We start from the raw sequence: 24,677 nt of genomic DNA, 5'->3' as shown, positions 1-24,677 counted from the left end.
CGAACGCTTTACAGCAGCAGCGTGCAAAATGGGGGGAGAAGGAAAGGGGAGCAGGGACATTTGACGTGGGAATGTTTCCAGTGGTCCAGGGATCCCTGTGGAGTTCTCAGAGATGCGGGGGCAGGTTGTCAGGCCACGGTGGGAGGACACAGGACTTCTCAATGCCGAGTTCATGCTGCTCTTCCTTGGACAAAAGCGCTTTGTCTGCAGTGTGCGGGTGTTGGCATCGCTCAAGGGACGGTCCTGCTGGAGGCTCTGTCCCTCTCTACTGTCTTTCAGGATCCTTGAATTCTTGCCTCATGTCAGCCTTGGCTGTGGCCTCACTTTTGCAGAGAACAGGGTTTGAGCCAAAGCACCCTGGGGTCATCCCTCTTCTCCTGGCTTATTTTTCTGCCAGGAGCTGGTTGGGATGGGTTCTGGGTATTATTCAGCAAGCTGACCATGACCAGGTCAACATCACTCCTGTCCCTGTGGCACAGACCTCACCTTCTGCTTCTCTGCCTGCAGGTGGCTGGAGATGCTGATCGTCTATCCCAGGACAAACAAGCAGAATCAGAAGAAGAAGAGGAAGGTAGAGCCCCCAACTCCCCAGGTAACCCAGGGACACACACACACACTGTCACCCTGTCCCTTGCCTCCCTCTCAGGGCCGTGGCCTTGCTCTGGTCCTGGGGTAGATCCCCCCAGGCCATCAGGATCACCAGCCCTGTGATGCTGCCTGTGTGGAGGGTGAGAGCTGGGACAAACCAGGGCAGCAGATCAGTGCGAATTAATTCCTGGTCATCACTTCCAGGGTCACACACTCCTGCTTTCCTGGCTGCTTTGGGGCCACGTTCTGCCCCCTTTGTGCTGTTTTGTGGTGCCACCCCTGCACACAATCCTGGGAGTGGCCACAAAGCCACATGGTCCCCATGGGGGGACCAGGGAGAGGTGCTGTTCATGGGCCTTTTCGTTGGAAACAGGATGAAATTCCATCGGGCTCCAGTTACTCCCTTAGAGATGACCCCAGAGATAATGGGAATGAAAGGAAAATACTAAAGGCCAGGGCCAGGCTGGGAGCTCCGGGGGCCGGAGCTGGGCTCTCCAGGGACCCGCCAGTGGCTTCGTGCTCACTTTGACTATAAATGGTAAAAAGTGGGGCCAGCTCTGACTCACTCGTTCCTGCCTGGCTCCCACGTGGCTGGAATGGGGGACAGTCCCACAGATGGGGAACGTGACCCCAGGGCCACCCTCGTCCCTTGCCGGGGCTGAGAACAGCCGTGTCCCTGAGGCCGCCTGACCTCTGGATGTGTGTCCCACCACAGGGAACCGGCTGGGAGGGCTCCTCCAGCCTTGCTGGGGACCAAAACCAGCACCAGGGCTCCCCTGAGCCTTGGTATGGCTCCCCTGAGCTTTGGTTTTCAGGTCCTCTTTGATGAAGTTCCAAGGATGGCCCTAGTGCAAACTGGGCCATGGATGGGTTTTATACAGTGTTTATTTGAAGAAGTTTTCATCACTCCACTGGATAAAGATGTTCTGGGCAATGGGAGAAATGTTAGTGAGGGGATGGTCCTTTTTGCACACCAAGCTGTAAGTCTGAGCCACCCTTTGCTGAGGTCTGGGGTCCTCACAGCCTGAACAACCCCTCAAGTGCTGGCTCTGGTGATGCTCCAGGGAAGATGACTCCTCCCTTCATGTTATGAGTTGTCAATCCTCAATTCTCAAGAAGAGGACTGTTGCATTTGGGGCACCCCAGGGAGTGGATGCAGCAGGGCAGGGATGCTCACCCTGGCCAGGGTGCACCACTAAACCCAGGCTGGGTTCAGGAGGGGGACAGGGTGGAGACGACAAGAGGCACAGAGCCAGAAAAACATCATTCTGGGTTACATTTCATCACCATGGCAACTTCTTGGAAACCATACAGGATCTGAGCTCCTGAGCACCAAATAAGGGAAGTGGCTGTGGGAAGGATGCCGGCTCCCTGTGGGCAGATGGGCTCCCCAGGTGCTTGGGGATGGGGACCAGGGACCCTTGTGGCACACTGCCCTCTTGTCTTGGGACAGAGCACCCTGTCTTACTTGCTACCCTCCTTGCACTCTCTCCATCCCATGGCTTCCATCCCCACGGTGCTGGAAAAAGGCTCAAATTCACTTTGCAAAACCAGCCTCCATGTGGGAGCTGCTGCTGATGGATGCTGTGCTGTGTCAGGCACTTAGGAGCAACCTGCAAAGGCAGAAGCAGCATCTTTCCTCTGTCTCCCAGATCTTGCTGATGCAGGTGGCTGGTCCAGGGAAGGAAAGAGGATGCTGAGGAGAAAATCAGCACCAAATTCTTTTCTGTGAAATGGCCTCTCCTGGAGTTGGCTGCTGTTCAGCTTGCTCTCCATGTGCTGGTGGAGAATGCTTGCATTCTTCCTAAAGTTGGCCACACACTAGGGAGGGGTGGGCACCTTTGTGATATAAAAAAATAATTTTATATTCCTGCTTTTTCTCACTCTCCATAGCTTTTGCTTGTCTGTGATACAGCAGACCTTGGTTACAGCTGGATGCTCTTGGAGCATCAAGGTCATTTTCAACTCCCCCCATCATTTTGCATCATCCCTCTGCAAAATCACCAGGGTGGGAGCAATGCAATGAATATCACTCCTGCTGCAGATTTTTCAACAGGGAGTGTTAGGTGTTTTCACTTTGCTTTGCAAGCTGGTTGCAATTTTAGGGGGAAAAGGGCAGGTTTCTCTTGCAGCTTTTGCTGTGCTCCCACAGCAGGAGAGACTGGAATGCCTGTGCCTGCCTGCTGCCCCTGGGAACTTGAGACAGGGTTTGGGGCTGAAATGTGGGATTTGAGGCTCTGCCCTGGGTTTGCACAGGGGTGTGGCAGGCTCAGGTAAGCAGAGCGTGCCCAGACACACCTCGTGCAACCAGAGGCTGGTTTTGCTGATTTTGATGCATTCTGCCTCTTGGAGTTGTTCATACCCCTGAGCAGGAGAGAGTTAATGTCTCTGCTCCCTCACAGACTTCTTTTTGGCCCACATCTCTGCCTAATTAAATACATATCTACAAATAATTACATGGGGGTGTGTGTAAGAGATATATAAAGATATATATCCTGAGCTGGTGATTAGCTTTGGGCTTGGATCAATGAAGGAGAGTATAAGGGACCTTGGAGACTGGCCTGATCCTCTGCTTCAGCAGGGTCCTCTTGAGCAGGATGCCCGTGAACTCTGGATCATTTACTTCCAACACTGCATTCCTTTAGTGTGAAATTTCCCAAGGGGATTTTTTTAAAAATTGAGGTCATTTGCTGCTTGTCATGGCTGTGTGTGGAGCCAGGACACACTCCCTGGGAGATCCCTGGTGGCTCTGGCACAGCCCTGCAAATGCCAGTGGAGGTGCAGGGCTAAAACCCACCTGATGTGGGAGGAGGGGATAGAGAGGATGCTCTTTGCAGCCCTTGTTCCCAGATTTCAGTTGCCAGTCTGTGCACTCCTGTATTCCTCCCTGCTCCATGGAAAGGGAACAAGCAGCTGGAAAACTTCCCACAATCCAAAGGGGAGTTAATTGTCATTGATTTATGAGTGGCTTTAAGAAAAATAATCTGTGAATGCAGAAGTTTAATATGACAACAGCAAAACATCTGCTAATGAACAAAGCCAAGGAAGGAGTTGGGAAAGCTGCTGCCTCTTCTGGGTCACATTCTGAACCTGGGCTGGCCAGGCTATGGCCACCAAAGGTGCACCATCCATCATCTGATGGGCTCCAGAGCTCCTTGTTAGCAGAGAAGCACTGAAGATGATGGGGAATGTTTTAAAAGGGCATAAAGCACTGACACATGTCACTGTCCCATCCCTGTCCTGCTGTGGCATGGGCAGCACCCAATCTATGTGGAGCTCACACCTCGGGGCCAAGCCCAAGACCCTGAGTGTGGAGCTGGGGCAAACTCTCTAACTTCCTGTGTCAACTGGTTTTTTTAGGAACCTGGTCCTGCTAAGATGGCTGTGACCAGCAGCAACATTCCCAGCGCTGAGAAGGTCCCTGCCACCAAGTCCACGCTCTGGCAGGAAGAAATGAGGGGCAAAGACCAAGCAGATGGGGGCAGTGGCATTGGCCCAGCCCAGAGCCCCATGCAGGGCCCAGCTGGGGCTGCCAGCTCCATGAAGGATCCTGTGCTGGACAGCAAAGAAGGTGAGAGATGGGGATGGGTGAGGTGTCCATTGCCTTGCACTCATGGAGCTGTGCTGGGAAGGACAGGGATGGAAATGAATGCAGAGCTGCAGCTGCCCATTTCTTGGTTTGAAAGTTCAGATCTTTCACCTGTACAAACCTAGCCCAAGGGTTGGATCAGCATCCCCAGTTCCCTGCAGAGTATCCCACCGTCTCCATGGGCATGAGGGCTGCTCAGGGTGGAAAAGCCAAGGGTGCAGGAGGTAGCACCGCATGGGGCTGGTGCCCAGACCAACTTTGCTCTCACACCTGCCTCTTGTCCTGGGTGGATTCAGGGTGTTTCTTTCTTAAAAGCAGAACTTGGACTTGAAACCAAGCACGGTGACTTCTCTGTCCCTTAGAGGAGAGCTCCATGAACGGAGACCGGATAGACTGCGGGCGGAAGACGCGTGTCGAGAGCGGGTACTTCTCCTTGGAGAAGACCAAACAAGACTCGAAGCTGGAAGAGCAGCAACTGCCACCCCCACCAAGCCCGCCCAGCCCCAGCACCCCGAACAACAGGTACAGTTATCCCAAATCGCCCTCACAGGAGCATGCCCAGCCCTTTCCTTCCCCAGGTATCCGATCAGGCGACCGAATGATTCACAGCTTCTCTCTGAACTCCTTGGACTCGAAGAGCAGTTGCCCCATGCACAAGGACTCCAACAACAGAGATTTAGGAAGGGGAGCTGAGAAATCGGGGCGTCCCCTTTCTTTTAAAGCCAGCCGGCAGTACACCACCCTGGCCGACGTTCCCAAGGCCATTAGGATCAGTAATCGTGAGGCCTTCCAGGTGGAGAGGAAGCGGCTAGAGCGGAGAACCCGGGCTCGTAGCCCTGGGAGAGAAGAAGTGGCCCGGCTCTTTGGGAATGAGAGAAGGTAAGGAATGAGTGGCTCATCTCCTTGCATGCTTCCAGCAGCAGTGAGGTTGCGTTCCCAGCGCAGCCTGGATGGAGCAGGTGGAATTTGATGGGTGGAGCTTCTTTGTTTTTCAGTGCTCCTGGGTTTAAGGGTGCCCAGGTGGTGGGATGTCTTTAATAGTGGTAGTGGGCAGGTGTCACCCTGCCTGGCTGCTCTGGGGTGCTCCTGGGTTTAAGGGTGCCCAGGTGGTGGGATGTCTTTAATAGTGGTAGTGGCTGCTCTGGGGTTTGGAAAGGACCTTACAATGATTTTGGTTGGAAAGGACCTTACAGTTCATCCAGTTCCATCTTCTGTCGTAGGTAGAGACACCTTCCACTATCCCAGGTTGCTCCAAGCCCCGTCCAACCTGTCCATGGACACTTCCAGGGATGGGGCAGCCACAGCTTCTCTGGGCAACCTGTGCCAGTGCCTCACCACCATCACAGGGAAGAATTTCCTCCTAGTATTTAATCTAAACCTGCCCTGGTGTCGGGTGGTGTTGGATGCCCACCCTGCCAGCCCCTCCCAGCGCGGCACACGCTGGCAGCCAGCACCATTAATTAGGTTAGCTCTCCTAGTGGCGTTAGTGCCAGGTGCCTTACGCAACTGCCTAATGAGCTGAGAGAGGTTTCAAAATGTCACAGCATTAATCTGGGAGAGGAGGGAGAGGTGGGTGCAGTGCCAAGGCAGGGCTCAGCAGGCTGCAAAACAGCTTAGTGTGGAGGAGGACGGGGAGGGCGTCCGCCGCGCACGCCGGGTGCCCTCTGGGCGAGGCCAAGGATGGGCTCCACTCGCCCTGGGAGAGACACATTTGTGCAGTGAGGGCAGTGGAGCAAACTGGGAGACAGGCCCTGGGCGAGAGGGCTGCCTGCCAGTCTGATTTTCCTGCCCTGGTTCTCCTCCGGGCATGTTCTCTCTCGCACAGTTTCAGTAGGAGCCTTTCCTCTGCTGCTTCCCAGCCCCTAAAGGACTGTTTTCCAGACTTGCTTCCCAGAGCTGGGAGCAGGTCTGGGGTGTGCAGCACAGCCTTGTGCTGGTGCCATCAGTCAGCAGGAGGATCCCAAACCTGGCCCAGAATGTGTGCAGGGAGTGCTGGACTGGGAATAAATGAGGAAAGCTTGGGTTTGGCTTTGTCTGCCTTGGGAATTGGCTTTTCCCCAGGATGGTGGAGGAGGATACCACCTTGGCCATCCTGCCTGGGGACAGGGCTGAGAAAAGGCTGATGGCTCTGGCTTTCAGGCTGAGCTGGTGCTGCCTGTGGGTGACATTGTGTCCCTGCTGTGTTTGCTTGCACAGGATGCTCTGGCCAGTGCCTGTCCCCAGCATGACAGAGCAGTGCATTCCTCCAGCAGTCCCTTGCCCTGGGCTATCCTGCAGCACTGGGATCATCCTGCACAGAACTGGGGAGCAGAACTATAACAGATAACAGGGCCTGGGAGAGGACATTGCTGCCAGAGTCTGTCCTTTTATAATGTCAGCCCCACTCATTGCCTGCTGGTGGGTGCCTTTTCCCAGGGAAAGTCTGTTTTTCCCAGCCTGGCTCTGGCTGTTAACAGTATTTTTGCTTTATCAGTATTGGCAGCATTTCCCTGAATCAGCCCAGGGCTTTTATCAGAGCAGAATGGGTGCAGGGAGAAGAGCAGGAGCTGCACTGGGGTCTTGCTGCCCACAGGGCTGAACCTGGTCCAGCTTTTGGGAAGGGGGTGATGGCAGAAACAAGGGGGAGGAGTCCCCACCTACCAGAGGGTTTGGCCGTGGATCACAGCCCATGGTGCTGGAGGAATGTGTCATGGACAGGGATGGCTCAGTGGGTGTTCAGGGATGGGCATGTTTGCTTTCTCCTCTGGTAACGTGGGAATTGGCCGTGCAGGTGGTGTGGGTGGAGAGGCCCTGTGTCCTGGAGCTGGGACAGTCATGTTGGAGCTCAGTGGACTCAACAGGGCACAGACACATTGTCCAGTGTTGCACCAGAGAATTAACATTCCCCAGCACCCTGCTCAGCTTGGCTTGGCTGCTTTTTAACTTGAGTTTACTTAGTCCCCATGTCCCTCTCATTTTTCTCCTCCAAGCTCAGACTGTGCTGTTTGAGGTTGGGCAGATACAATAACTCACTTCCATGCTGTGGGGTTGGCTTTTCCCCCTGGTTTAACACCATTTGTAATAATCTTTCTCAGTAACCCACTAACATGTCTGGGAACACTTGTCCCATGCCAACCCCACAGGCACCAGCCAGGCATCGTGCAGATCTGCCCTTCAGTGCAGCCAAATGAACTCACTCAGATTCTGTTGGTATTTTCAGCTCTTCCTCCCATTTTTTTGTGTATAAGTCAGTGCAAGTGTCAGAGCTGTGGATGGAAAATCATTATTCCAGGTACCCAGTGTTGCATCCTGAGTGCCACACCTGCAGGCTTTGCTCCAGATAAAGCCATTTGTCAAGGCTTCTCATCCTGTTTCCTTATCACAAGAAATATTACATGATTTAAGTCCAGGAATTTTCTGTGCTGACCATTTATACCTGACTCTGCCTCCATGCAGATGTCTGAGCTTGCAGCCACTCAGAATCAGGAAACAGGAGATAATCTCCACGATTTTGGCAGAGCAGCAGAGTGCGAGTTCCCTCTGCTGGCACGTGGCAGGACAGGGCTGCAGCACCCACCAGGATGTCACACTGGGCTGGGGGACAGGCATTGAGGCCAGAGAGGTTGAGCCATCTCCAGTCCCTCCTCTCAAACCCATCCCTAGGGCAGAAGGGCAGGGGCAGCACTTTGGAAACCCAATGGATGAATCTGGAGGTGTTGCATACGAATATCACAGCTGGAAAGAGCTGCAGGAACGTCCTTAGACAGCAGTCCCCATATCCCAGAGGGACTCTGCAGCTGCAGGGGTAAATCCCTGCACATCTCAGGATTTCTGTTTCACAAACTTGGTTTTTTGTGCACAATTCCAGGGGTGCAGCCTGTAAAACCACAGCTTTCCCAGTTGACCTGATACTCTTCTCACACTGGCAAGAGTTCACTGTGGTGTCAGCCACATCTGATGTAGGAGTGTGGTCAGGGGCTGAGGTGTATTTCTAGCATCAATTAACAGCAGAATTGTCTGAAATTGCTTAAAATACTTTTCTTGCTCAAATTCCTTCTCTGGAGTTTCTTGAGGTGTAAAGCTCTGCTCTGAATTCTGCTTCTCCCCATACAGAGGAGCTTCTGCTCTCCCAAATACAGTTTTTTTCCTCATAAAACTATCCTCATCATTCTGGTGGACCTCTTGGGAAATGCCTCTTCCTTTTCCTTACACTTACTATGTTTCTTGATGCTAAATAATGAATGAATCCAATAAAAATAAAGGCCTTTCTTCCAATCAAAGAAAATCACTTTAATGACAACTCATCCTGGTCTTTTGAGCTTTCCTTCCCACTGCACACCCCCTCCACTAACAGCTGAGATCTGCAGCCTGGGTTTAGTGGCCTGGAAAAGATTAACAGCCTGCATGGCCAAGGAATTCCTTGGGATGAGCTTTTGTAGTTGAAAAGCACTAAATGCACCGCAGCTTTTAAAAAGCTTCTTCATACCTGTCCCAGCCTCGTTTTGTCCACCCAGAGCTGCTGTGCAGAGGGAGCAGCTCTATCCAACACGTGGGGAGGGGAGGAGAGCCTTTCCTTCCCCATCCCTCCAGGATCTCTGGCAGTAACCTCTCTGAAATGTTGATCTAATGGGAAAAAAAAAAGATTCTTTCCTGTAATCTGGATGATATTAACCCTTGGGGCTGTGATTTGGTTGCAGTGATTTATTTTTCTCCTCCCTTTTTCGATGATGAATGACTGGAATGATTTTGATTTTGTTTTATATGTAGATGCAGATATATAATTTCCTCTTCTGTTCATTCATTTTCCAGCCTTGTTTTCTTCCAGGTCTTGTTGCTCTCCACCTTCTCCTGCTGTGTTGCTGTGTGACGTGTCCACCTTTACTTCGCCTGCTTCACTACCATCTCATCTCAATCTCAAGCCGTAGAACAACCTGGTGGTGCAGCCCCTTTTTCATGAAAAATCAACCTGCTTTTGATTTTGTTTTTATGGTTTTTTTGGTTGGGTTTTTGTTCTTTTTTTTTTTTTTTTCCCTCTTGATTTGTTTTTCTTCAGACCTTCACCTAATAGGGCACAGACAATGTTAATTCATGGACCTTTTCTTCCCTCCTGAACTGAGACTCAGAGAAGGCTGGCCCAGAATAAAAAGGGTTAAAAGAATGTGACTCCAAAACAATTCCGTGTCTGTCAGTGAACACAGAACGTGAATTTATGCTCCTCAGCCTGGCCTATGTCAGGCTTCTCATGAGCAGAACATCCCAGAGAAATCAGGAGCTCTGCACGAGCCTGAGATCTACCCACTCCCAGTTTGCAAACTGGGAGGCAGGAGGGGCTGAACAGATGTCCCCTAAAAGCATCAAAGATCTTTAAATTTACAAAGCAATGTCTTCCCTACCAATTTTGTCCCTTCCTCTTTTGTTGTGTCCTGGCAGCCTGGCTCTGAGCAGCAGTGGGGGGCCCCAGCCCCCCAGGGGATGGGATGTGCTCAGACTGGTTGTCTCATTTATAGATTTTGGTGCTAATATTGGTTGAAAACTGAACATCTCATGGTTTTTTGAATCCTTAACCTGCTGTTCCTCTTTGTGGGAAGTGTTAAAAATGTTTTTATTTTGGATAACCTGTTATCCCTCATGTGGTTGCCATTGTGATTTTCATGCACATCAGAGGCTCACACAGAGCAAACAGCCCCAAGTTTAGATGTGGCACATGTGGGTCCAAATTTTGTGTCAAGAAACCACCTGGACAGAGCTTTTTGGGGAGGTTTGAAGTGGAACTTCAAGCCTCACAGCTCGGAGCACAGCTGGCATGTGGTGGTGGTGGGTTATTGCTTTATATTCCCAGTTTGTGATTGAAGACCTGAGGCTGATACTTTCCTGAGCCCCTGAAAATTCAGACTTAGACACGAGCAGGTTCTTTGGAAATTCCTCTCCTGTGGGTCAGTGAGCAGCTTCTCATGTTGAAACAGCACTTCTAATTCCACCTGTTTGCTCGTCCTTAAGAGAATCCCATTTGGGTTTGATCCAGGGTTGGCTCCTGCTCCATCCACATTTCTTCATAGTTCTCCATCCTCAGAAACACAAGTGCCACAGTGCAGTGGGCCACCAAGGCAGTGTCTGAGAGTCCAGGTCGTGCCTCCTGATGTCCAGACTGGATTTTCAGCCCACTTAAGAGGAGGGAAAGGCCCCAGATTCTGCAGGGAGTTCCCTGCCATGGTACAGGGTGCTCCTCATCTCCCCAGGCCCTTTCAGCTGGTACATCCTGTGAGCCAGAGCCGTGGTCTGGGGGCACCTATGGACACCCCTTACTCAGTGCAGTCCTGTGGTTGTTCCCCGTGTGGGGTTGAGTTTTCAGAGGGTTCCTGTTGCAGTGAACACACTGGGGGACCCAGAGCCACCCATTACCTCTGCACCCCAGCTTGGTGTGACGTGTCAGGGGTCTGGGGTGCAGTTGAGAGCCCCAGTGCTAGAGGGTAGAGGCAAAGCTTAAGCCAAAGCTGCTCCATAATCCCTACTTCCCAAGGGGCTGTTAAAGTCACAAATGAAAAATTATTGCTGGTTTTGTGAGAGGTTTCTAGTTACTGAAGATGCTAGGTGCAGAGCTGAATAATGTGAGGTTTTTTCCCCACTTTGTGGGTAAAATAATGTCAGATCAGTGTTTTTACCCTGGATTTGGCCATGCTGGAGCTCACAGAGAAACCAGGACCAAAAGCCTGGTGTGCATGAACTCTGGGTTGAGCAATCTGTGACCTTAAACTTGGGGGGTTGTACAGCTCCACGCAGTTGCTGCTCATGTGTTTAAAACATCTCTGGTTTCCCTTTTGTCCCTGTTTTCCAGGAGATCCCAGGTGATTGAGAAATTCGAGGCACTGGATATTGAGAACGCGGAGCACATGGAAACGAACGCGCCGGGAGGCGCCGCCCTGTCCAGCGAGACGCGGCAGGGCAGGAGTGAGAAGAGGGTTTTCCCACGGAAACGGGTAAGATGCTCAGCCACAGAATCCTGGAAGATAAAACCTGGAATCCTGCAGCCCAGGATAAGGGTTTAGCTGCAGGGTTTGTCCATGGATGTGGATTTGGAGTCGCAGGCAGCTCCTGCAGGAGCTGAACCGCTATGGGTGCTCAGTGTGTGTGAATTTTCCTGCTCTGCTCCCTTGGCCAGGTGTAGATTGGAGTGGAAAATCAGACTGTCTCTTTTTTCTTCATAATACAAAGGGAAACTTCAGACCTGGCATGGCAGGACACATCAGGATAGGGTGAAGTAACAAAAGAAACATGTTTGAGAGTCCCAGATATACTTGGGTATAATGGGAACAAATTAGTGCCTGAAAGGACAAAAAATGTATTGCCAAGGAAATGACACTTGTTCTGAGCCTGAGATGTCCCTTAAATAAAGCAGATTTTTATGCCATGAGCCAAGAGAGCAGGACTCTGTCCTAGTTCCTGCACTGATCTGGGCTAATGCTGTTCACACAGGACTTCACTTGTGAAGGAGCAGCCGTGGGCTCCATCCTGGACGTGTCTGCGTCACCTCTGTCCCCACACCGCCGGGCAAAGTCACTGGACAGAAGGTCCACGGAGTCCTCTATGACGGTGAGCCACCAGGGGGGTGTCCCCTGCCTTGGGGAAGGGCATGAGAGGCCCTTCCCAAAAGGTCCCACAAAAACTGGACTGTTGCTGCTTTCCTCACAGCCAGCACATAGGATATGGGATGCACTCAGAATTGGAGCAGGTTCAGGGACCTGAATCAGATGTGACCAGTGCTGAAAGGCTCAGGGGCTCAGCTGGAGAAGGGCCACACTTTTTACCTGTTGCAAAAATTAAAACTCAGTCCTCTGTGAGGAGCACTTTTCCTTAAAGTACAGCAGCAGCTTGGAAAGCAGACCCTGCTCTGGTTATTTCCCCCTGGAATACCCCATTTCCTCCATGCTTTGTGTGATGTGTCAGACACTTACGCTGTAGGTCACCCTAGAAGTTCTGAGGTCACCTCACCTGGCCAGAGCCCCTCTTTGCCCCGTGGTGTCCCCAGCAGAGGCTGCAGCAGGGCATTTCCAGCTCAGCAGAGAGTCAGTCCAGTTTCTGGACTTGGACCAGCTGCTGTGTCACGACTGTGGTATTTTCATAGGATCACAGAATCCCAGAATGGTTTGGGATGGAAGGGACCTTAAAGATCATCTTGTTCCAACTCCCCTGCCAGGGGCAGGGACACAGACCAGGCTGAGCAAACACATGTTCCAGTTTTCTAATGCCATTTCCTTGATGTTTATGCAGTTGGAAGTGGGTGTGAGTGGGATGAAGGCTTCAAGGAAGGGCTGAACCTTCCCTCCTGAGCTTTCCTCCCTTTGCATATTTCAAATGCTCACCAGACCTGGAGGCAAACAGTACAGAATAAACACAAAGTACTCTCCTCTCCCTCACCACCCTTCTGTAGGGACAAAATAAATACACTTGCTAATCTCTCAAATAGATTACAGACCTACTGTAAATACAAGTTGCATTTTTTGTGGATGGACAGCTTCTATTGAAGGACTTATCAGAAAAATGCAGTAGCTTGGTGTTTCTGGAGCTTTTCCTGTAGACTTGTACAGCCACAAGAGTGATTTTTAAATTCTTGGTGGGAATAAGAAGTGCATATGAAGTGGCAATGCACATTATCTGGTGAAGGAAAGAAAGTCATGCAGGTTTAGATTAGATATTGGGAAGAAATTCTTCCCTGTGAGGGTGGTGAAGCCCTGGCACAGGTTGCCCAGAGAAGCTATGGCTGCCCCATCTCTGGAAGTGTCCAAGGCCAGGTTGGATGGGGTTTGGAGCAGTCTGGGGTAGTGGAAGCTGTCCTTGCCCATGGCAGGGGGTTGGAACAGAATGATTTTACTGTTCCTTCCAACCCAAAACATTCTATAATGCATTACTTTACTTTCCCCTGTGTTTTTGTGGAGCAGGACTGGGTTCCCACCACCACAGGATCACTCAGATATGGGATGTGCTGCCCCATGGGTTTGATTGAATAGGCTCCCAGACCCAGCTTCCATTGCTGCCCTTGCTGTAGCCCGTTTCAGATGCTGCAGCTGGATTTCACACACTGCTGTGTTTTCCTCCTCCACTCTACAGCACGTGGAGCAGCTGGAGGAGCTCAGCCTCGGGGGAGTGAAAGCATTTCCACCACATCCTTCCCTGCACACAGGCAGGGCTGGGAGGAGGGGCTGGCAGCAGTTATCCCACGCTGTCCTGCTTGCTTTCCTCAGAAATTCAACATCCCCATGCACCCACACTGGAGGAAAAAGCAGGTGTCATTTGGGTGGTGCAGGGCTCGGATTCCCTGTATTTCCAGCCTTGGGAACTCAGCCTGTTTTGAACCCTGCAGCTTTGCATCAATAGCACATCATTTTTCTTTCATAATATATAATAGAGGGTAAAACTGTCTGAAGTCTTGCTAATTCCTTGTTTATCCTTTCTCTGTAATGCTGGTGTAGCAGTAGGAAATTGCAGGAGAAATGGTAGGAAGGGAACAGCTTGAATAAACTGTGCAGAGGTCTCCATTCCTCCTGGGAGCAAACATTTAGCCACCATGCAATGTAATGATTCAGCTTGGGGTAGATGACCTTTAAAAGGCCCTTCCAACCCAAACTATTATATGATTCTGTGAATTTAACTGTTTTTGGTCTCTTTCATTGCTCTGCTGGGTTTTATCAACTCGCTGCTGTTGCCTTCTGGGCGCAGACACTTCTTCCCTCTCCTGATCCCTCTCTCCTTTCTTCCAGCCCGACCTGCTGAACTTCAAGAAGGGCTGGTTGACAAAGCAGTATGAGGATGGGCAGGTGAGTCAGGAGAAAGCTCTGCCCTTCATGTCAGTGTTTGGTGCTGTGGTCAGTCCTGGTTTCTGGCAGCTCACTCTAACATCCTGTGCCGGCTGCACATGGGGCAGCTCTCGGTGCTGATGGAGCCCCAGTGTTCTGGATAGATGAGTATTGGGCTTCTCTTGAAGTGGGAATTGCTGTTGCTCTGTTCTGGGGAGGTTTCAAAGGTGGATATCATATTGTGGGTTTCTAGGGAGGCAGGGCAGCTTGGATGGCAGCACTGGTTTCATGTTCCTGTTCCCTATTTATTACTCTGTCTCCCTTGCGATCCAGCGACCTCTTTGGTGTCAGAAATGAGGCTCAGGTAAAGTCTCCTGAGTGCCAGGGAAATGGCAATAAATAAATGGCTCTGAGGGCAGCAGCTGGTGCCACTTTCCTGCTGTTAATTCCCAAAGGGATGCAGGATGTTCTGCTCTATTGGAGCCTTAGGAGTGGGCACTGATGCTGAGGCAGCGTGGATGGCCCTGGCTGTTTGCAAACCACCCCTTCCCTGGATTTTCTTCCCACCTACTAAGCTGTCAGGGAAAATGAGGGCAGTGTGCCTGTGGCTGTGGGTGGCCCAGGCTCTGCTGTGGGTACCCCTGGGTCCTGGGACACATCCATAGACAGCCAAAGGGGAATTGGCAGCTGGAAAAAGCGAGTGCTTTGACTGAAAGCTGCCTCAGGTGAGCCTGTGCTGGAAGCATTCAAGAGGCAGATTTGTATAGAGTAGGGGCCAAGAATAGACTCCCAACTCAATTTCTAGGCACTGTAGATAAAACATGAATGTTTTACCACCTTTTTTTGTGCTAAAAAGGCTTTAAGTGCAGTCCCTAAAAGCCTTATCTTGCAGTGGAGCTAATGGGGAGGCTGTGACTGCCCCGTGGCTCTCGTGGTGTCACTGTCACATGCAGCATCTGGTACTCTGCAGGGTGGCAGCAAACCATCACTGTCCCTTGCACTGCTGCCTCTTTGGGTCTCCCCTTTCCCATGGAGTGGCCATGTGTGGAGCTGGGAGGGACAGGCATCGAGCTGCCTCCTGCAGGGTGGCTCTGCCAGTCGACCTGTGACAAGCAGCCATGAATATGGTGGTGGGGAAGGAGCAGGATTGTAACTGCTCCATCTTTGTTGTTTCCTAGTGGAAGAAGCACTGGTTTGTGCTGACTGACCAGAGCCTGAGATACTACCGGGATTCAGTGGCAGAGGAGGTAAGTGTCTTCTGTCAGTGCTCAGCCCATTACAGGGCAGCTCCTGGTGCTCCCAAACAGATCCTGGGCAGGTCACTGCCTCCCTCAGTGCCCCCATTCCCAGATTCCGAAGTCCTGGGGCCCCTTCAGGGCTTTGTGCTTCTCAGGGGCCTGCTGTGCTTCCCTGCAAGCCCACCATGCTTTGGGGCTGCAAAGCTTTGTGGCTTATTTTACCTCTTCCCTGTGCAGGCAGCTGACCTGGATGGAGAAATCGATTTATCCACGTGCTACGATGTCACTGAGTACCCAGTTCAGAGGAACTACGGCTTCCAGATCCATGTAAGGGAAATGTGGGGAGGAGGGAGAGTCCACCTGCAGGACAGCTGATGGGGATGCTTGTCTGTGACAAGGGGAACATCTCCCCAGACACCCAAGAGAGGCTGCTCAGCATCCCCACACAGCGCTCCAGAGAGCTGTGGACTTGGGTTTGAGGGCCAGTTTTTTGACTGTCAGAAAAGAAAGGGGAAAGGGAAGGTTTTGTCACAGCCTTAGAGTCTCACCTATGGCAAGATCAGCCTGATTGCTGGGAAATGCTAATTCCCACTGGGAGTGTGCTGGGGGACAGAGGGGCTGGGTTTGACTCTGTGGCTAGCAAGCAGTGCCCTAGCACTGGGGGCCTGGGGATGAGTGCAGGGTGGTCTTGGGGAGCTGGGAAGCTGCTGGTGTGTGCAGTCACCTGCTCTGAGCTGTTCTCTGTCTCTCTGTAGACAAAGGAAGGGGAGTTCACCCTCTCTGCCATGACGTCGGGCATCCGCCGCAACTGGATCCAGACCATCATGAAACACGTTCGCCCCACCACTGCTCCTGATGTAACAAGGTAAGGGGGGGCTGTAGCAGCCCCTGCAGCTGTGTGGTTTGCTGTGCAGGAGTAACTCATCCCTCATCCTTTTTCTTTCCTCTTTCTGAGCCTGTCTGTTCCTGGAAGCTGCAGCTTTTTCTCACATCTCTCTGAGCTTAATTTGGATTCACGTTGTGGGGACACTGATATGCTGAGTTATTCTTACACGTGCAGATTTCAAAGAGGGTTGAAAATGTGGTTTTAATTTGTGCATAGGACTATGAAATACTGTTCCTATATCAAGGCTCCTCTGGATTCCTACCAGGTATTGTGAAACCACTTGGATTCAGTTGTGCTGGGTTCACCCTTTCCTCTGGCTACTGTTCAGCAGAAGCTGCCCAGCCCCTCTATGGGTCACAGCAGCAGGAGCCCAGGGTTGAGTTTAGAAACTGTTTGGCTCTGATCTATTTTAAACTCCAGCCAGGAAATCATCTTCCCTCTTCTGATCTTCCAGAAGGCTGCTGCAGCTCATCCCCCTTAAGCTGTAGTAATGCTGGTGTCTCCTCCTGCATCAGTGCCAGAGGAAGGGGACCTCCTGCGTCACAGAGTACCTTCTGTGGACGCTTCTGGCTGTGTGTACAGGCTGTTTGGCCTCCTCACAGCTGTCTGTGCTGGCCACACTCACACAGGCCACTTTTTACAGGCTGTGTGGACACGGCTACATCACTAACTCAGTCTCCTTACTGTAGCTGCAGCCAGCAGGGTTTTGCCAGGCTTGTTCCTGTGTTGATGGAATGGCTCTTCTCACCCAGTGCTGTTGACCTGGAGATGCTCCATCTTCTCCTTCCCCATCCTGCTTAGCCCTCAGCCATTGTTTTCCCAGCCGTGCCCGAGCTCTGGTGGATTTCACAGGGGTCTCAGGGAAGCCGCCTTTCTCCTCACTCCTGTGTATGTTTGATTTCCATGCAATCCCAGGAAAAACTTCTCTTTGAAACTATCCGTGCTGAAGCCCAGGTTGGAAAACTGTGTTCTCTCCTGTATTAACGTTCTGTGGTTTGTATATCTTGTGATTCACTGCATGCTCCTCCTTTTCTGCACCTCGGATGGGAAGTCCTGCAGTTTCCATTTATTTTTCATTCGCTTCTTCCCCCCTTCCTTTTTTTTTTTTTTTTTTTCCTTTAAATAAAAACCAGAGAGAAGGGAAGAAGCAACCTGGTCTTGACCCTTGATTTCCCCACACTGGTATCTTCCGATGTGACTAGATACGAAGATGAAGACCAAGGAAATTTGAGGGGACCTCTCTGCCTTTAAAGAGCCAGATGTATTAATGGTTGCTCACAGGTTACTGCAGCACGATAGCCCTGCAGTGCTCACTGTCTGCACCTGCTCCAAGCCCACACAGAGTGGTTTCACTTGGCTTTCCCTCTGAGAGGGTCCAGGCGCAGGTCCCTGTTGGGCAGTAACTTGTTACACTGCACAGACAGACCGTGAACCAGTCCTGAGCTGGGAAAAGGGAATGATGTGTGTGTGCTTCTGTGGTTTCCCACCGAGCTGGTGCTGTGGGTTAGTCATGTTGCTGGAGTCCTGCTCTGTGTGTGCAGCAGGGCTGTGTTCACTGGTGCCTGCCTGGCAGCCCTTGGCAGCAGCGTGGGGTATCCCAGCCCATCCCGCCCGGCTTTGGGATGCCATTGCATTCTGCACCAGGGAAGCAGTGGGTGAAGGGGGCTGCTGGAAGGACAAACTGCCCAAGGCTCAGCATGGAGGGGTGCTAGGCATTGGCAGAGTGGCAGGGTGTTGTGCTCAGTGTGCTGGGAGGGCAGCAGTGCTCACCCTCCCCTGAGGAGGGTCCCACACGCTCCTGCAGCCCTTAGCTGTGTCTCATTGACCTGCTGCCGTGGCTCCACCCAGCCAAACACTCCTTGTGTTGGTTTCTTGAGCCCTAATGATGGTTTACATTGCTGCATGTGTCAGCACCTGGCATGGGCAGCAGATGCTGCACTGCTCCCTGTCCTCAGCAGTGCCCTGAAATCTGCAGAGGCATTAATTACAGTCTGATGATGATGATGGGGCAAATAGAAAATATCCCCATTAACAAAAGTGGCTGCTTCAGAACTGGATCCACGTTGAGCTCACAGCCCTTGTGAGGCTGAGTTCCCCAGTGCACCCCAGTTCCCTGCAACCTTTGTGCTCTTCTTGCCACAGCGTGCTCAGCTTGCAGCTTGCACCACTCCCACACCCACCCCTGTTAAAAAAAACCTTTTTATTTTAACCTATAAATACCATTGGAAGGCAAAGATCACTCCTTCCTGTGTGATATGAATTAATTTCTCTGTGGTGGAGAAGATGTGAAGTGGTTGAGCAGAACTAATAGCCGTGGGGCACTTGCAGGAGATGAAATGAGAAACTTTGGGTCAACCTTCTGAGTGTCTTCACTTCGTTCCCAGCGGCCATCCCTCTGCTCCCTAACCCACATCCTGTGCCCTTTGGAAAGCAGCAGAGGAGAAATGAGCTCGTGAGAGATGTCACCTCTAGAAATGCCAAGATTCTTCCACGTGGGATTTAGAGCAGCAAAATATCTGTGTCCCAACACCATATGGTGGGCCTCAGGACCCCCATTTCTTTCCTGATGCTCTTCTCCATTTTAAGACTCAGTCTCATCCCTGCTTTACTTTGAAATGCAGCTGTAATCACTAACTGACTCCAGATTGAGAGCCTGGCTTTGGAGTCATGCAGTATCATGGGTGAGGAACAGTGACATTTCATCATTGTGCCTTCTGGGTTTATTTTATTAGCTGCAAGTGACAGCACTGAAGAAAGAATTATCTCTGAGCTGGTTTTAGCCTGTAACTGCCAGAGTCTCTCAAAACCCAGCTCTACTGAGCCTGTGGTTTGCTGCTGGATGACAGTGCATCGGAAGATACTAGCCCACACAGAGCCATGTCTTCTGCTCCATCCTTTGTTTTGGGCATATGCACAAACATGAGGTTCTTGGCTGGGGGCTGGGGTGTGTTTCTGAGGTGGGAGAAGCCGTGCTGCTGCTGCTGCTGCTGCTGCTGTTCCTGATCACGGCAGTCCCCATGCATGTGGTCCCATGGGTCAGAGACTGTAGTGGAGGGCCCAGTGAGCTGCTTTCCAGCTCTTGCACAAAGCTTGTTGAGTCCCTGCTGGAGGCTGGGGATGCTGTGGTTGTACTGGAAGCAGGGAGAGCCAGGAGTCAGCCTGGGCAGCAGGACTGTGCCTTGGGAGGCAGCTTTTGGAGCTTTGGGTAGCAAAGAGAGTTCAGCAAGTGCCTACTACTCCCTTGGGACAGGTTTCCTCCACAGACGTAGCATACTGCTGTTTTCTGGTTTAATTTTGATCTGCATGTTGCAGGGCTGGCATGTCCGTATTTAATAAGCTGATACTGCATTATGGATTGTCTGTAGGTTAGAAATGGTATTGCCTTCCCCTATTAACTTTCCCTGCTTGATGAGTATGTCTCTCCCCTCAACCCACCACCCTCTAACTCAGCACTGAAAGTCATTCCTTGCTTGAGAAATTGGCATTTTCAGTGATTTCTGTGATGTGTTGAGTAATGCGCTCTCCTTGCTGCACTCACCCCTGCCCAGTGCCAGGGGGGCTGCCCGTGCTGCCTGTGGGTCTGGGTGCCCTGGGGAGGTCTGTGCCTTCAGTGCAGATAGTGGCACAGAGAAGTTATGGACCCATTAATACTTTTCCAAGCTGAACGGGAGCCTTAGCCTTGTTTCCCAAGCCTCTCATTGCTGCTCTGTGCTTCTCCACCCCACAGCTCCGAAGCCAGCCTGGTTTTTGGTGGGATTGGTGGCATCTTTCCCACAAGCTCATGACTATGGCCATGCCAGCCGGGGTGTGCATGGAGCCCCACAGCCTGGGGGCTGGAGGGGCTGTTGGAACCTCTGACAGCACAATTTGGGGTCGCTGCCTCAGCCATGGGTTGCTGCTTGCTCATGGTCACTGGCCTCACAGTGTGGCTGCCGAGGAGGAAGAAGGTTGGGATCAGCCACTCTCCAGGTGCCAGAGTGTCCCAGGAGCAGCTGGGGCTGCTTGCACCAAGGCTTTGCACACCAGCACATCCACAGCTCCTGCACCCGAGGAGCGAGGGGAGATGGAGGGGCAGGGGGCACCCACGTGGCATTGGCTTGGGCTTCCAGCAGCCCTTTTCCACCCGGCTCTTGGAGGCATGCATGGGAGCGCCTGGCTGCCTCCAGCACCCACTGACACTTTCCTTCACCCTCTCTCTGTCCTCACAGCTCGCTGCCGGAAGAGAAAAGCAAAACAGGCTCTTCCTTCGAGACCGGTCCGAAGCCGAGCGAGAAGCCGGATGCGGAACAAGCCGAGCTGGACACGGAGCAGAAGCGGAGCCGTGCCCGGGAACGCCGGCGAGAAGGACGCTCCAAGACGTTTGACTGGGCTGAATTCCGCCCCATCCAGCAGGCCCTGGTGCAGGAGCGTGCGAACGCTGCAGACTCCTCCAGTAGCAGCTCGGCCGCCTTCCCCAGGGACAGCGGAGCTGCCGACGCCGACCCCGGAGAGCTGGAGCGGGAGCGGGCCCGGCGGCGGGAGGAACGGCGCAAGCGCTTCGAGATGATCGATGCCGTGGATGGGGCAGGGTCAGAAGAGGCGCTGAGGATGGAGGTGGACAGGATCCTGCCTGTCCCAGCAGACATCAAACCACAGAACGTCCACGTGGAGATCGAGCAGCGCTGGCACCAGGTGGAGACCACCCCGCTGCGGGAGGAGAAGCAGATCCCCATCACGCCCCTGCACCTCGCCCACGCCGAGGACCGGGAAGAGGGGCTGACGAAGCAGCACCTGACCACGCTGCTGGAGAAGGAGGTAAAGGGGTGTGTAGGGTGCAGGCTGCCTGCCAGAATGGCCTTCAGGCCACTGGGGTGACTATAGGGAGCATGATATAGGCTTAAAAATAGCTGTAAATATTCCTCCTTCATGATAGCAGCTAGTAGGGATGCTGTAGGTTCCTTGGGGAGCTGGCAGGGCACAGATCTGCATCCATTCCTGTTCAGCCCTGCCAGCAGCTTTCAAGTTTCTCACAGTTGCATAAAGGGCTGTTCTTATGGCCTGGTACTTCCTTACCCCTCCCAGCCAGCACAGCCTGATTTGTGGTGGTTGTAGCCAGCCTGTCTCTGACAAAATGAGTACAATCAAAGTGTGTCAACCAGACTACAAATTCCTAATCTTCTGTGCCTCTGCAGCTATAGAGACTTGTGTCTGCATTTATAAACTGCCATGAGCTGAGCACACACCACAAAGGTTCCCTTTTTGTGGACCCTACATCAAATAGCCTTAAGATTTTTGGAAAAGAAGGGAGGAGACTCAGCTCACTTGGAAGAGTTCCCTGCCTGGGATAACAAAGATTGTTGTTAGTTGGGATTAAGGTGTATTAGTGGGAATGAAAGGGGTAACCTTTTCTTACGGAGTAACCAGGAATATCACTGAGCTGAACTGGGCTGGGATTTGCCAGGGTTGTGCCTGGCATGAGCTGGTACCGTTCATCCTTTGCTGTAGTGAGCTTTACGAATTACACTATTACATAAATAAGTTCTTTCAGAGGGGAGGGATTTTCCTGGCAAAATGAAATCCAGGTCCCAGAGCAGAGCAGAGCAGTGGTGCCATCAAAAGCTCCGTTAATTCTGCTCTGTGTCCCCTCCGAGCCACTTGTTCCTTATGGCTGTTCCCCTGCCCACTCCCTGGACGCTGTCTCTGTTCATGTCCCTCCAGCTGGAGCAGAAGCAGAAGGAGGCCCTGGAGCTCCTGGAGCAGAACCGGCACCTGCAGGATCAGCTGAAAGTGGCTCTGGGCCGGGAGCAGAGCGCCCGGGAGGGCTACGTGTTGCAGGTAGGAGAGCAGGGAGGAGGTGGAGATCCATCTTCCCTGTGCCTGAGGGATCCCTGGTGGGCTTCTGTCTGCGGTGTTCGTGGGGACATCCTGGGTGACCACCACTGAGCTCCGAGAGATTTGACCTTTTTGCAAATGTGGCTAATTCTTTAGCATTGCCAAAGTCGTCTGCTTATGGAAACGTCTGATCTGGGATGGAATAGAAGGTAGCATTACCTGTTAGCATTCCCAAGGGAAAGCAAAACAGAGCCGGACAGATGGGACTTCAGCAAAGTCCACCTCTGATCCATCCCATACTGTGTTTGCCTTTGCAACAGCTGTTTCCCCCTTTCTGTGCCCCAGATTCTCCCCTCAGGCAGTGGAGTGCACACAAGGCTTTCCAAGCATCCTGTAGCCCACCAGTTGTTCCTGGCTGGGGATTTTGTCTGCCTGTTACATGGGCAAACACAGGACACTCAAATGTATCTCCTGGTCACATTCCCTGCAGCCAGAGTGGGATTTGCACTGGGATGACCTGTTTTCTTGGGTCACTTTGATGGTTTCTGCTGTCACAGGATTCCTCAGCAAAGCCTTGAAATTAGTTTTGGAGGATCTGACAAAAGAAACAGGATGGTCTTTGGAAAAACCTTTCCTCGCCTCGTCCAAACAAAGCAGGTTTTTTGCAGCCCTTCCTCTGAGAACATCCATGCCCAGGGGAAGCTGTGGCACCAGCAGGGCAGCTTCTGGCTGCTCTCAGGGGTCCAGTCTTGTTCTGTGCAGGGTCAGCATTTTGACCTGCTCAAATCTACTTGACCAAACTGGCTGTGGATCAAAGTGGCCGCGCGTTGCCGCACGCTGCGCTCCCGTGGCAGCAAAACCCAGTGTCGATGCCAAACCTTGCATCCTTATTTCTCACAGGAAAATTTTCCCTGAAGAAGTTGCACAGGCAGTGGAGCCAGCCCAGGGAGGGGGACATCTTGCCTTTCTTGCCCGTGATCTCCCAGGAGGAGTAATTAATTCATTTCTGGAGTCTCCGAGCTGACAGTGCCTGCTTGGAGGAGTTCCATTTTCACTTGGCAGAGCTGGAAGAGTAACTAAGTCCCACTTCCCTGGGGCAGAGGCGTCTGACCTCCCTTTGCCTGGAGCCTGGAAAAATCAGGGAATGGGGATAAAAGCTGGATGCTGAATCCACCATCAGATTGAAGTTGGCCACAGTGCCTCGATACGAGGAGGGGTGGCAAGAGGGGAAGCCTGCAGAGAGGCTGAGCTGCAGAGAGGTGACCCAGACTTGGACCTGGAAGTTGGGAGAGGGTTTTTGGAAAGGTTGGAGGTTTTTGACTGCTCCAATCTAATTGTTCTGGGGCTTTCCCTTGTGTTTCCTGGGAACCAGAGGGATTAAAGTCCTGTTGTGGAAGGGAGTAACCCCACCAAACCCTGCTGGGGTGGAGAGAGTGGAGACACTGCGGGAATTCTGCAGCCCCAGACTGCAGACAAACATCACAGCATTTTTTTGGACAACCCCTCTGAATTTCGTGCCTGCCCGCAATCATGCCTGATTTTGGGGAGGTTCCTGCATTGTCTATTAGGAGGGCTGATAGAGGAACCTGACTGCTGCCAAGCCCATCCCTCCTGAGCTGCCTGGGAGGCACCAGCCCCTCCTTGGCAGCCTGACCAGCCCCTCAGAGACCCCCATGCACTGCCTGTTCCATGAAGCAGTGCTGAGCCACCCTCCAATGCATGTGCCGTGCACTGAAGCCTCTCTGGCCTCGAGTAACCCTTCTCTTGCTCTAAGCTTCCTTGGGATGGGGCACCCTAACCTTGATCCCTACTGGGAGAAGCACCAGGAGCTCCTGCTCCTGGCAAATGGGCTGGGGACATCCCCCTCTCTGGCCATGTGGGTGGGAGGGGGCACGTACTAACCTGTCCCAGATGGATATTCTTGCATGTTTTTGGTGTAAAGCATGAAATTTAACTTAACATAACTGAGTGTCACATCTGTGGGCTTTCCTTAATCAGCAACCAGAGTACAGCAAGGCAGGCCAAATTCCTAGGCTTAACGCTGTGCTTCTCTCACCTCTTCCTGTCTGTGTATTTTTTTTTTAAGATACATAATTTCTGTCGCCTTTTGCATGACGCTTTCTGTGAGTTTTCTCTTTGCATGCTCCATTGCTTTGGTTTGAATCTCACAAAGGTTGGTTTCTTTCATTTTTACATTCTCATCACACCTTTTCCTTCCCTCCATTTGTCGGGCTTTTTATTTTGTCCTTTGTTGGTTTATTTTATTTTGCAGGTAGAGATATTAGATCCTCCCTAGCCCTAAGCTTTAGCATAACAGCACCTCTCTAAAACGATGAGCAGCCACTCAGTCCTGTTTGGCAGGCGCAGAAATGACATCTCCACCACAATGGCTGGCCTGTCGCCCCGTGTTTGGGTGGGATGTGATGTCATTTGCTGTCACCTCACTTTCTGTTGTTGCTTTTGGTCGGTGGACTGTATTACCTGAACTGTGCACTTTTTGTTTCATGAACAAACAAACAAACTTGCTAAAAAAAAGCAGTTCCTTTCTCCTCCACTTTGTTCCATCTCCTCCTCCTCATCATCCTTGGCATTTTTCTTTTGTCTGTCTGTCTCTGTTTTACTGCTGGTGTTTCTTTTTCATTGTTTTTTTGATTCTGTTTGAGTTTGGGTTTATTTTTTTTTCCATTTAGCCTGTTAACTGTACAGCTGTTTTGATGTTGTGGTCAGTGTTTTCTGTTACTGGAAAGCAGTTGTCGCTCATTAAAAAAAAAAAAAAAAAAAAAAAAAAAAAAAAAAAT

General features: G+C 51.8%; 2 protein-coding genes across 4 annotated transcripts in view; both read left to right on the top strand.

The window, feature by feature from the left end:
* LOC121350942 (myosin phosphatase Rho-interacting protein-like) overlaps positions 1-24,677 on the top strand; it is a 73,603-nt gene that overhangs the window by 32,514 nt on the left and 16,412 nt on the right. For all 3 annotated transcript variants that reach the window (XM_041462737.1, XM_041462735.1, XM_041462736.1), the window contains exons 5-15: positions 508-592; positions 3,949-4,159; positions 4,540-4,699; positions 10,989-11,130; positions 11,627-11,743; positions 13,909-13,965; positions 15,123-15,191; positions 15,420-15,509; positions 15,938-16,047; positions 20,277-20,862; positions 21,766-21,882. In XM_041462737.1, coding sequence (XP_041318671.1) covers positions 508-592; positions 3,949-4,159; positions 4,540-4,699; positions 10,989-11,130; positions 11,627-11,743; positions 13,909-13,965; positions 15,123-15,191; positions 15,420-15,509; positions 15,938-16,047; positions 20,277-20,862; positions 21,766-21,882 — 1,744 coding nt within the window. The remainder of the gene's footprint in view (positions 1-507; positions 593-3,948; positions 4,160-4,539; positions 4,700-10,988; positions 11,131-11,626; positions 11,744-13,908; positions 13,966-15,122; positions 15,192-15,419; positions 15,510-15,937; positions 16,048-20,276; positions 20,863-21,765; positions 21,883-24,677) is intronic.
* On the top strand, positions 4,708-10,982 carry LOC121350943 (TRIO and F-actin-binding protein-like). The gene is made up of 2 exons (XM_041462738.1): positions 4,708-5,056; positions 8,982-10,982. The coding sequence occupies exons 1-2, from the start codon at positions 4,776-4,778 to the stop codon at positions 9,079-9,081; spliced, it is 381 nt and encodes a 126-aa protein (XP_041318672.1). The 5' UTR covers positions 4,708-4,775; the 3' UTR covers positions 9,082-10,982.

The sequence above is a fragment of the Pyrgilauda ruficollis genome, unplaced genomic scaffold, assembly GCF_017590135.1.
Source record: "Pyrgilauda ruficollis isolate IOZ18807 unplaced genomic scaffold, ASM1759013v1 scaffold16, whole genome shotgun sequence".
NCBI lineage: Eukaryota > Metazoa > Chordata > Aves > Passeriformes > Passeridae > Pyrgilauda > Pyrgilauda ruficollis.
The sequence above is the reverse complement of the archived record's forward strand: the minus strand, read 5'-3'. Positions and strand labels throughout refer to the sequence as shown.